Source organism: Orcinus orca, chromosome 5 (genome assembly GCF_937001465.1).
Source record: "Orcinus orca chromosome 5, mOrcOrc1.1, whole genome shotgun sequence".
Lineage (NCBI taxonomy): Eukaryota > Metazoa > Chordata > Mammalia > Artiodactyla > Delphinidae > Orcinus > Orcinus orca.
In genome coordinates, this window is record NC_064563.1 from 77846172 (window position 1) to 77858694 (window position 12523).

The 12523-nt window shown below is 52.4% G+C and overlaps 1 protein-coding gene across 1 annotated transcript in view; it reads left to right on the forward strand.

Annotated features, from left to right (window-relative positions):
- MUC4 (mucin 4, cell surface associated) overlaps positions 1 to 12523 on the forward strand; it is a 47796-nt gene that overhangs the window by 22083 nt on the left and 13190 nt on the right. Inside the window, exons 2-12 of the mRNA XM_049710085.1 lie at positions 1412 to 1564; positions 2909 to 3042; positions 3921 to 4085; positions 4834 to 4989; positions 6088 to 6218; positions 7670 to 7758; positions 9495 to 9674; positions 9858 to 9983; positions 10740 to 10859; positions 11206 to 11414; positions 12159 to 12249. Coding sequence (XP_049566042.1) covers positions 1412 to 1564; positions 2909 to 3042; positions 3921 to 4085; positions 4834 to 4989; positions 6088 to 6218; positions 7670 to 7758; positions 9495 to 9674; positions 9858 to 9983; positions 10740 to 10859; positions 11206 to 11414; positions 12159 to 12249 — 1554 coding nt within the window. The remainder of the gene's footprint in view (positions 1 to 1411; positions 1565 to 2908; positions 3043 to 3920; positions 4086 to 4833; positions 4990 to 6087; positions 6219 to 7669; positions 7759 to 9494; positions 9675 to 9857; positions 9984 to 10739; positions 10860 to 11205; positions 11415 to 12158; positions 12250 to 12523) is intronic.

The following is a 12523-nucleotide window of genomic DNA, read 5'->3' on the forward strand; positions in this document are numbered from 1 at the left end:
TACTCCAGGAACCACAGGACTGGGGTCCGTTATTGTCTCCAGCACCATTTCAACCACCATCTCTGAGGTCTCAACAACAGGGAGACCTACAGGACAATCAAGCCCAGCTTCTCCAAGCACCTCTCCTCAGGAAACATCAGCCATTTCCCAGATGGCTCAGACTCAAAGTACAGGAACCACCAAAGGATTTGAAACTGTCAGTTCAGTCTCCCAGGTGACTGAAACCTTCTCAGCAGTCACATCTCCACCTCCTTCATCCACATCAAATGTACACACATCTCCACAAACTGTTACCCATACACTGTCACCTTCAGGCACCAGCATAACATTTATCTCAAACCCAGTCAGCGACAGCCACAGGACCCAAACAGCAATGCCAACCATGTCATCTGGGGCATCTGAAGGGACAGCTACAGCCACTTCTTTCACCCTGAGTAATGTAGCCTCTCGTTCTCCTTCCACAATTTTGTCCACAAGTGGAGAAGTTCTGACAACAACCCCAGGCTCATTCACCCATGAAAATACGATGGCTGGGGTCATTTCCCCTGTAGGTTCTGACAATAACTCCTTGACAAATACCACACAAGTCCCTACTTCCTCAGTGGGCGAGTCAAGCACACCCACCTCTGAGCATCTTGCACCTGTTCAGACAGTAGCCTCTTCTATGCATCCTATTACAAAGCCAACAGATATGGTTTCTACAAGTAATCAAAACAGTGTAGCTGGATCCACACCGACTTCACCATTTCCACCGACAAGCTACCTTTCCATCAATACCACTCCTGATACTTCTTCAGCATGTAAGTATTCTAAGAGTCCATTGCTTACTCTACAGCCATCCACAGACTATTCTGTCTCTGACTCTACTTCTTCTGGTAATGTGGGCACAGCTCAGACCATATCGAGTTTCTATACTTCAACCAGTAATTCTTCATTCTCTCAATCAGCCCCTGGCCCTGCAGTCACCTGGAGCTCCACCACCCTATTCACAGGTCACCCCACTCATCTGTCTGTTACCAGCACTTCTCCACCATCCACAGCATCCTTAAGCTCTGCCGTGAAGACTGAGACATCAGGTACGTGGGGACTCCGGGGTCTTGGCCTCTTACAGTGGCCCAATTGGCTCAGTTCAGCTTCAAGGAGTGCTTGAGAGAGGAAGGTGAGTTAGCACTGCCAGGCTGGAGTTCAGGTCCACGAGAAGATGAAGTCAGTGGCGGGTATGGTGGGTGACAGGCTCATCATCCCTTCTACCCCAGGAGATAACTGCTTTTCTGCAGGGAGTGATTTGGGTGTGACCAGAAGACAGACAGGTTTCTAGCTGTCTCTCCCAGCTCCTAAAGTCTCTGACTCTCTTTAACTCTGCTATTTTCTCTGTAAAGCCCACTCCAGTCTTCTTTCCCTGCCTGCCCAGGAACAATCGTAACCTCACAGAAGACAGACAGTGGGAGAAGCACAGCAACATCACTACCCTCAACAACCTCCCAGACCTTTACCACTCCCACTGCTGGCACTTCCAGAGGCACCTGTTCAACAGCTGCCCCAGTCCCTATCAAGCCCGAGAAAGGCAAGTGATTCAATACAGCTGGAGCCTCTCCACCCTGGGAGGGAGAGGATGGAGTTAGATGTGGAGGTTGTAGCTGTGGCAGCTGGATTGGATCTACCAGTGAGATCCTTCATGGGTCGTTGGGGGAACCAGTTCTGTGGATCTCTCCACTGCCCCACCTGGGCCATTGGAAGTCCAGCCGCTCTCCATACCCCCTTGATAGGGGTGGGTAACTGAGTGCTTAGTTTCAGCCTGCTTGCTCATAGACTGTTGTTTTGAATCAGAAGGGCCTTACAGGGGCAATGCAAGAGCATCAGAGTTGGCTGCTGAGGGTTGGCTTTGCACATGGTGCTGGGCTAGGAGCTAGAGATACAGAAATGATCAAGGTGCTGTCTAGCAAGAGACAGAGCTGCTGCCTCAGTAGGTGTCATTAGTGCAATACGCCCAGGATATTAGCTGCACACACTGGAAGGCCCGAGGGAATGTCAGGGGTGGGCGGTGGGGTCAAGGTGAAGAGGAGGCTTCCTGGAAAGAGTGAATAGGAGCTGGGGTAGTGGAAGTGCCCCAGGCAGGCAGGAGGGCCTGAACAGCTGGAATAAAGGCATGGACAGGAAAAGCAGTCCTAGTGTTGCATGGGGAGGAGATCCGTAAAGCATTTGGCGTTACCAGAAGTGAGGGGAAGGGTGCTGAGAAGCAAAGCTGTCATGTGAGGGAATCTTGTAGATAACAGGCACCAGGGGGGATGTGGCGTGATTTACATTTATGAACAGTGCCATGGTGGCTGGTGTGGGGGATGAATTTGCAGGAGGCCAGGAGAGCAGTGTAGAGACTGCTGCAGTATTCCAAGCAGCACCAGGTGAGAGCTGCCAGTATGGAAAGGAGGAGGCCCATTTGAGAAATGTTTAGGACAAGGTTTCTCAGATTGGAGCCCAAGGACCTCCATGGGGGATCTGATGACAAATTCTACGGGGATTTTAAGTTTACCTAGAGAAATACCATCTTAGGGAACAAGTCTCATTCTGTGAAATGATCTTTCAATTACTCATCTTCACTACATTGAAGGCATTTTGTCTTTTCACCCTTAAAAGAATTTTGAGTACCATAACTGGTACAGAATAATTTGTTGGTATTCTTACAGCAGAACCTGTTTTTCTTCAAACTGGGGAAGGCTGAGCGTACCATTTCAGGGGTAAAATGAGGAGATGGGTTGAATGCAAGTGGAGAGAGGAGTCCTTGATGGCTCCCACTTAGGGGAACGGGGGGCAAGGGCGGAGGAGCAGCTTGGGGACACTCTTGGGGGCCCCTACCAGCCCTGATGACATCAGGGCCCATGAGAACTTCCTGCCCCTCTTTGTACCGGCCCAGGCGTTTCCCTCTTCCCCTATGGGCTGTGTGCTGGAGACCAGGAGTTTGTCAAGAGGACTGTGGACTTCACCTCGCCACTCTTCAAACCCCAGATTGGCTTCCCCCTCGGCTCCTCTCTCCGGGATTCCCTCTATGTGAGTCCCCGACTGCAGCCCAAAGGGCAGGACCCATGACCTGCATTCCGCAGGCCTTGCTTCTCCCTCTAAGCCTCAGAGACATCCCTGTGACCATGACCAACCATGACCATGACCGAGCAGGAGAATGGAAGCAACGTTGGTCAGGCACCTACTGTGTCCCTGCCGCTAGCTCAGTTTGCATGCACCATTTTTAATGGTAGGGCACCAGCTGAAGAAGACAGGGAGCTAGGCAAGGCCTCCCCACCCAGGTGGACAGAAGGGTTGTCACCTCAGAAGAGAGGTGCCGGGGCCCAGTAAGCTCTCCACTGTTTTCACTGGCCCTTTTATTGAGTAGGATGCTCTGCTTGGGAAAATTGACTCTTTGATGCTGTTCACATTTTCTATAATTATTTCCTGGTTCCCTGGTCCAAGTATTGATACTTCATGTCTCCCGGAGGAGAGCTGAATGGCAGTCGTGGCCCTCAGTGAGGGGGCTGAGTCAGGACACACTGTGAAAGTGTGACACAGCGATGGGGTGAGGGTATCAATTCTTTTAGCTCTAACGGATATAGCACAAGCTTCAGGGGTGGGGCTAAGGGGATTTACCCAGAGACGTCTGCTCTATGATGATGGGCTGGTCTGTAGATGGGTCTGCCACTGAAGCAGGACAAAACCTACCACCTTAGGAAGGACTTAGGATGTGAGGAATGGCCTAAGGATGAAGAGTATTTGTGGGAGAACTATGTACAGGGCCTCTCCCGGCAGGCAGGGAGATGGATGAGACCTTCCAGAGGTTGTTGAAATCTCTGAAGTTCTACCCTCATGCATCCCAGGAGCTGACCCAAGGCTGGGATGTTCCCTCCCTGAATGCTAACCAGAAGAACCTTTGTGCTCAGTTCACAGATAATGGCCAAATCATTTTTCCGGAGTCAGAGTACCAGATTTTCTCCTACCCCAACCCTCCCCCTAGCGGCTTTACAGCCTGGGATCCTGTGGCCCTGGTGGCTCCATTCTGGGACGATGCTGATTTCTCCAGCAGCCAGGGAACCATATTTTACCAGGTGGGCCTTTCAGAGCTCAGCGCTCAGGGTCCTGCAGCGGCCAAGGAGAGACAAAGGGCTGTGTGGAGGACCTTGAAAGTGCTCCAGCTGTCAGAGCCCGGGCTCAGTGTGGGCAGGGATTGAAGCTTAAATATGGGGGTGGGAAGGAAGCAGACTAGGACACAACCACAGGAAGACTGCAGGTGACAGAGATGCGGTGCAGCGATCCATGGTTTGATTTTAGAATGAGGTTGTAGGGGTCCATCCTAACGAGGCTGAATCAAGCAGGGACACTGCGTGTGCTCCTGGGTGGGGTTTATGACTCCAATCAGTGGGAGGTACCAGCACAATGAAAGCTACGGTAGGCGAATGTGGATCGTGCCCCTGCCACGGACAAGGCACTGTAGAAGGTCCAAAGGTGAAGAAATGCATGCCTGTCTTCAAGGAGCCTGCAGCCGGACATAGGGAGGTACAGACGGGCGCAGGTGGTTGCACAGTCAGAGCCAGCTTATGCTAAGAGATGCACAAGTTCAAGTCCAGAAGACTTGGGTTTCTGGGCCTCGACTCTCCACTCCATACACCCCAGGTGTCCCTGTGGCCCTAATTTGGGTCTATCTTAAGGTCACAGGCACTAACTGTGAAAATGTAGGCCTGGGAGGGGGAAGGATGGGAGACACAGGTGGGCTAAAGTGAGCAGTAAGTGGGGGGTCCGTCAGGAGTATTGAGCTGGGACCCTCATTTCCTTGTCCGTATCCGCCTTCTTTTCTAGGAATACGAGACTCTCTATGATGAATACAACCTGCTAGTGAGGGAGGTGGAGTCTTGGATTAAAAGGTTAACAAACACCTGGAACTACAAAGCCAGGTGGACGCTAAAGGTCACGTGGGTCCACGTCCCCGCCTATCCTGCCTGGGGGACAATCGGGGTGAGTGGACCAATGGGCACTTTCCTGTGAACCATCTGGAAGTCAGACATCCTAGAATCCTAGGCAGGGCCCACTCTTCTAAACTCCTCTCTGACTCAAGGACAGATGGCTGATTATAGCACTCCCCTCCGGGCCCACCTCCCCGCCTCCCCATCCCCCATCCCTCCACCTCCAACGCCCCCCCCACCCACCCTGTTTCCTGAGCACTTACCACCTCAGGGCTTCGCTTACATGACATCACACCAGCCCAGAGCACTGGGTATTAGGAGTTGAAACATGGGACATGAAATTTCTGTTAGTCAAAAGTGGCTGCCTATTGGCAATTTTATATGGCTCAACCTAATATTATTATTCACATATTAGAGATGAGGGAGATGATGGCTAGAGAGGTTAAACAACTTGCTCATGGTCACCCAGCTGGGAAATGACAAAGCCAGGCCTGGAACTGAGGTTTTTCTTACTCCGCACTCTGGCTCTCAACCGAAATGCATCCAGTGGAAGGGGGCACACCACAGGCTCTTCTTAATCTTCTCTCTGGGGCCTCACCGCTCGGACAGTCACAAAGTTATTCCTTGTGTCTGGTCTAAAAAGTCACTCATTTGTTCATTGGCTCAACAAGTTCATTGCTTACCTCCTTTGTACAAGCCCAGTGCTTGACACCTACCTTCAGAGAACCTCCAGTCTCACCTGCGTGGTCCTCCACACTATTTAGGGTGAGGGGACATTGGGACAATATCCTTAAATATCCCAGAGGAAGTTCCTCAGGCCTCTCCCAGCTCTCGAGTGTCTTGGCTAACCTCTCAGGTTGCTGAAGCTTTCTCATACAGACCCTCTTCTAACTGGATTCTAACCCAGAGTCCTTTACCTTCCCTCCCTGGAAAGAAGTCACAAAGAAGGCGAATCCACCATGGCAGGTGCTTTGACAGTTAGGGTGAAATCTGTGCATAATTCCAAACTTTTATTTTAAGCCCATGCCTTTGCTCTGGGTAGGCCAGGAAAAGGTGACGTGGATGTGGTGGGGGTGGGGGGTGAGATGGGTGGTGGGACATCCCAGATCTCTCACAGGCATCCCTATGTCTGTCTCCTGCCAACCCCCAGACCAACACCTACCAGGCCATCCTTTCCACAGACGGGAGCAGGTCCTACGCCATGTTTCTCTACCAAAGCGGCGGTATGCAGTGGGATGTGACCCAGCGCCCAGGCAACCCTGTCCTGATGGGCTTCTCCAGGTAGGAGAGGGAGGGGCTGTCAGCCCTTAGCAGATAATTGGAGCCCTGCAGAGCAGGGCTTGCGCTGCACACACACTCCATCCCCCCCAGGACAAGGCAGGATTCCTCCTTGCCAATGCTTCTGACTCACACAGACTCCAGTTCCCATTTCTTGCTGTTTCAGATTAAAAGATCCCTATTCACCCTACCATTCTCTTTCCTACCCCAATCCCCGTGCACAGTGATAATAATTCCCAGAGCTTTCACTTCTAGGATTTCCACTGACATTAGCTGACCTCTCTTGACTTCTCAAATATCATCACAATAACAGCCAACATTTATTACACCAAGTACTTAATAGGCATTATTTCATTTGACTATCACAGCAACCTCATGAAGGAGATACCATTTACTACCCATTCTGCAGGTAAGGAAACTGAGGTACAAATAGACAAGTCATTGCCCAAAGTCACAGAGCTGGGAAGTGGCAAAGCAGGAAGTTGAATCCAAAATATAACGCTGAAATCTGCCTTCCTGACTTCTGATGGGCTGAGAATTAACCTCTCGCCCAGGGGCACCAACAGCTTGTGTGGGGTCAGTGGCAAAGATGGAGAGCAGAGAGGTGGATGGCGCGTGGATGCGGGCGTGGGTTCCCAAGTGTGGAGATGGCTCGTTCTCTGACACAACAGCTCCGAGCCATGGTGTGTGTGCAATCAGTTGTGAAGGTCACACGTAATTTGTTACTGGTAATTGCTGCAAGGGTTTTTCTCCGAGAGTGTGTTCAGGATCGCCCCTATAATTACATTGCTTTCACTTGCTTTTTGATGTGCCCTGGAGGAGAAAGTAGCGGAATTATCCGACCTAGCTAGGAATTTCACACCATTCTGAGTGCACCCATGGAAGGTGTCATGCCCAGGTGCCTCATCTGTCCTGTGTCAAAGGGGAGAAAGGATCCGGAGTCGCTGCTCTGAGGCGTGCACCCAGAGAGGCTGAGCGTTCTGCTCCAGGGTTTCCTCCTTCCTGCAGTGGCGCTTAAACACCACCCCGGGATGTGTGGGGAGGGGCGGAGCACCCATTGCCCAGGTCCTCCTAACTCAGAGACTGCTCTTAACCCTCACAACCAGCCGTCCCCTACAGCGCCCCCTCTCCAACCCCTAGTTGAAGGGAAACTAACAGGAAGGAGGCCTGAGCTGTTTCTTTCACACACCTGTCTCAGGACCAGTTTCCTGCAGTTCTCCATCTGATGTGGAATAAATTAGGGCCTCCTACCCCTGCCCCATCCGCCTCCTTCCCTCCCCTGCTTAGCGCTGGGAGTCAGTGATTCTGACTGAATAGCTGACTGACCAGCTGATAACTAATGACCGGCTGGACCGAGTGGGCTGACTGACCGGCCAGATGAATGAGTAACTTGCCGACTGAGGGGAAAGACTCTGTGTGTGACAGAGGCCAGAGATTCTTTCCTTTGCCTGCAGTGGAGATGGGTATTTCAAAAATAGCCCATTGACATTCCAGCCAGTGTGGAAGAAGTATCGTCCAGACCAATTCCTGGATTCCAACTCAGGTAAAACGCCACCTTATCACACTGGAGGGATTCAAGTCCTCTTCTGTCTCGCACTCCGTGTGCCATGACAGTCCTAGAGGGGCAGCTCCCTTGTATCTCCACCATCCCAAAGGGTGTTTCCAGCACAATCTGACCTCCCACAGGTGGAATCCAGACTTGGCACTGCCCAGGGAGCAGCGTACCTCCTGCACCCTCATGCAGTACAGAGTCTTCTCCCTGGAATGAGCCAAACCCAGGAGGGCAATGAGAGGGGGCCCAGATCCTGAACGTGAGGACGGGGTACAGCAGGAGGTGGGGACATGAATGAGCAGTTAGGAAAATTCTCCAAGTGTCCTGTCCTAGAGCTGGAGGGAGAACCCAGATGAGATCCCTTAATGGATCTACCAAAAAGGAGTTCCCGGGGATCTAACATCCATTCAGTCATCATTTATTGAGTACCTGCTGTGTGCTGGACACAGTGCTAAGAGCCACAAGTATGAAAAAAATAAAGACCAACTATGTTGGTCTCAGAGAGCTCTTTGGTAAGAAGGCCAGTACTTTAGGTCCCATGGGCCTCCTCCATGACTTGTACTGTCTGGTGGCCCCAAAGGGAAAGAAATTACAGTTTCCAAAATGTGATAGAACAAAAGATATTTTAGCATTAGAAATTAGCCATGTAAACTGTGAAGCATAAATCCAGTTCTATTTGTTCTGTGGCAAGAAATTCTGGTAAACAGAAGCTGAGTCAAATCATGAGTGCCATCTTGTGGAGAAAGCTATCCTATCAGATTAAGTCCCTTCTATCCAGATGCATCTGCTTGTGATGTAGGGGGCGCAATGTGATAGTGTGTGTGTGTGTTTTGGGGGAGAGTATCTGGTGTGTTTCCCTCGATACCAGGCCATTGTGGAGAAGATACGCGAAGCTAATCATAAACAATGATTATCCTTTTCAAAACCTTATCAAGCTGTAGTCATCTTGATAATTTCTTCTTTTGTGTGGGAACAGGATCAAAACCTAATACATTATGTCCTATTGCATTTTTTTGTACTCTGGAGCCCCATTTCTCTCTCATGCAGCTGGGGTGGGTGGTAAGTAACTTACAGTTAATTAAAGGTCTATTTGAAGTTCAAACCCCCTTCAGGATTTCTTCTCCCAGTTACTTCTCGTTTCCAAGGATGGCATCTGGGCACAGAGGAAGCTTCCTCAGCCTCGTATTGTCGGAGCAAGCGTCTGCTTCATGTGCCACCTTCCCTGTGGCTCCCCAGCTGACCTCTGAGCCTCAGCCTCCATCCTGGCTGCTTTGGCCACTGGCATGTCTGTGCAAGTGTCTGAGCATGTAGCTGGTGGCTGGTGGCATCACTCACTGAGATATAGGGTGCATGAGGAGAAACTGGTTTGGGGGGATTGGCAGGTATTGGAGCTTAGAGTAGCAGACATGAGGGTAGAGAATGGGGTGGAGTGAAGCTCAGGGCCAGGGTTTGGCTCTGAGTTGGGTATAGGTGAGCTCTCTCTGCCCAGCACTTGTCCCAGGGTTTCACCCTAAGATCCAAGCTTTGGGATTTTGACCGTCACATCAAAGGGGCCTTTGGGGAGGAATCCCTGCCAGCCTCAGTTGGGTTCATCCCTGGAAGAGCTGTCCAGAGTTGGGGGAGTGACATACAGAGGGTGCATTTATGAGTTTTGCTTGTCCCTAAAGCTAAATCAGAGCTTGTGGCCCCAGGCCCTGGGATAACCCCTTCTTCCTCTGCTCCCCCAGGCTTCCGAGGGCTGCAAATCTACAAGCTACACAAGGAAGAAAAGCGCAACTACCGTCTCCAGTGCCTGCAGTGGTTGAAGAGAGAGTCTCAGTGGCCCAGCTGGGGCTGGAACCAGATCTCCTGCCCGTGTTCCTGGAGGCAGGGACTATGGGACTTGAGATTCCAGCCCATCAACATAGGTGACGCCTCCTTCCTATCTCTCGAGGCACCCCCAGTGTCCCCCACAAGCCCACCCCCTCCCTCTGGCCATGCCTGACCTTTCCCTTCCGGGGCACCCTCAGTTCCTCCCTGGAAGCACCCCGACCCCACTGCTGCCACCACCACGGGCATCCTGGGCCTGAGCGTGTCTGGGCTTGTTGCAGCCTGGTCGGGCCTTGGCAGCAGGCAGCTGTGCAGCTTCTCCTCCTGGAGAGGGGGCGTGTGCTGCAGCTACGGACCCTGGGGAGAGCTTCTCCAAGGCTGGAGAGTGCAGAGTCCTTGGCAGTTTGGTAAGTGTGTCCACGGAAAACTCAACCCCGCCTTTTCTGGAGCTTTCCGTTCTTCACTGTCAGAGACCAGCTTGGGCTCCACGTCAGCAGTGGGACCCACAGAATGAAGCCTCTTTTCCCCATTTCCTCCCAGCTGCTTCCCCTCAATTTCCTGATCTTGTAAGATTAGGAAGTTTCCGACACCCCTTCCAGCTGGCATCCTAGGGATTTCTGACTGAGTTCCTCTTGCCCCATCTCCGCTTGGCCCATAACCCCAGCCCAGAGTAGGGGCATCTTTCTAGGGAAGGGGAGGGGCCTGGTCTGACCCAGATTAGCAGGCTGTCTGGGGGAAGACATGGGGTCGTTTCCCGCAGAGACCTTCCAAAGGAGCTAGAGAGGACAGGGTTGGGGGCCCAGGGTAAGCATGTGCTCCCCACCTCCTCCCTGCAATCTCAGCAGCCTCCTTAGTCCCCAGACGACCAGCCACAGCCTCCCACTCCCAGCGCTTGGAAAGCGGTGGGACTCAGCGCCCCCCACTCCAAGAAAGGAAGGACCCTGTGCCTGCCCACCAGAGGCTTTGCTCCACGTGGCTCTGACAAGCCCACAAGGGACATAGTAACTGGTCAATGGCCTAAGGTCATTAAGCAGGGTGGGATCTGAACTCATGTGGGCCTGATTTGCCAACCATGCCCTTGCTGCCCACATCATCCTGCCCAAACCTCCCAGCTGGGTCCTGCAGGTCCCTCATCTCCCCCAACCCGCTGCTCTTCCCCACAGACCAAGAACTGGAGCCGCAGAATTGGTGTTGCCGTTTCAACGATAAGCCCTCCTTCTGCACCCTGTACCTGCTCAGGAGGCCCCGCGTCAGCTGCGCTGGGTACCAGCCCCCGAGGCCAGGTGAGGCTGCCGGAGCCCAGCCCTGGGACAGGGCTGAAGTGGAAGATCTGGGGAGGAGTAGCCTCTTGGGGTCTAGACCAGGGCAGCAGAAGCTTCCTGGGGCAGCGCTGTGACCACAAGGGAAGGTGGAGGTGTGTGCGGAGTGTGGCAGAGGAGGGACTTCACACACGGCCCTGCGGAGGGAGAGGTGTGGTAGGTGGGGAGGTAATGAGAGGACATGAGTGGGCACACAAGCACAAGAGGGCTTTCGGGGAGGGTTAAATGCTCCATGAGCACCTCTCCAGGCTGAAGCCTCCCAGGTCTTTCCCTGGTCTGCCCTGCCAACCTGGTACCTCATTTGTTCCAGCCTGGATGTTTGGGGACCCCCACATCACCACGTTGGATGGTGCCAATTACACCTTCAATGGGCTGGGAGACTTCCTGCTGGTCCGGACCCAGGATAGAAACTCCTCCTTCCTGCTGCAGGGCCGCACTGCCCAGACCGGCTCGGCCCAGGCCACCAACTTCATTGCCTTTGCCGCTGAATACAGCTCCAGCAGCCTGGACCCCATCACGGTGAGTGGGGCCGGGGTCCTCCCCTCGCAGGGAGCTTTTAGCTCAGGGACCTTCAGCTGGAGACTGAGGCCCCGGAGGTGAAAGAGAAGGAAGAAGGGAAGAGAGCAGGAGGGAGGGAGGACGCATCCTGCCAGCGCAGTGGTTCAGATTAGGAGTTTGGGATTAACACACATACACACTACTGTATATAAAATAGATCACCAACAAGGACCTACTATATAGCCCAGGGAACTATACTGAATATTTTGTAATAACCTATAAGGGAAGAGAATCTGAAGAATTATATATATATATATATTCTTCATATACATGTATGTCTGAATTGCTGTGCTGTACACTGAAACTAACATGATATTGTAAATCAACTATACTTCAATAAAAATAAATAAATAATTTAAAAAAGAGTCAACCCGGGAGACACGGGATTAGGGTCCTGGCTGTGAGACTGAAGGAACAACTTAACTTCCAGTGCCTCTTTTTCCTTAGAGTAAAATGGGGATGATAATATTACCTACCTCACAGGGCCGCAGTGAGATTTAAAAGCTAATCTATGAAACGTGCCTCGCTCAGAGCCTGGCCCATGCCAAGCGCCTCACACATGGTAACTAGCATCACCTCATGGTCACACTCCCCATCACCTTCACCTTCATCCAAGCCCCAGGCTCTGAGCTCTGCGCAGCCTCCTTCCTCAGTTTCTGGGCCCACCTGCAGGTTGGTCTTAGGCCTCTGCCAATTCCCTTCCAGGTTCAATGGCTCCTTGCGCCCAGTGACACAATCCACGTTCGGCTCAACAACCAGACTGTAACATTTGACACTAACCGTGAAGGTGCAAAAGGTAGGCTGGGGACAGCCGTCAGCTGCCCTCTCCTGCTATCCTGGGTCAGGATCAGCAGGGTGCCCAGCACCAGGGAGAAGGGAGCTGGGGCGGAGAGGCAGTGGCGTCGGGGAAGAGCAACGTGGTCACCACCCTTGCTGTCCCTCCAGCAGCTGTGCCTGAGCAGTTCCTTCACCAGAGCTGGGCCTTAAACTTTCCCTCCTCACTTCTCTCCTTCCCCTGAGGCCATGACAGCCTCTCTACGACAGCCCGTCCTCAGTCCCCAGGGAGAAGG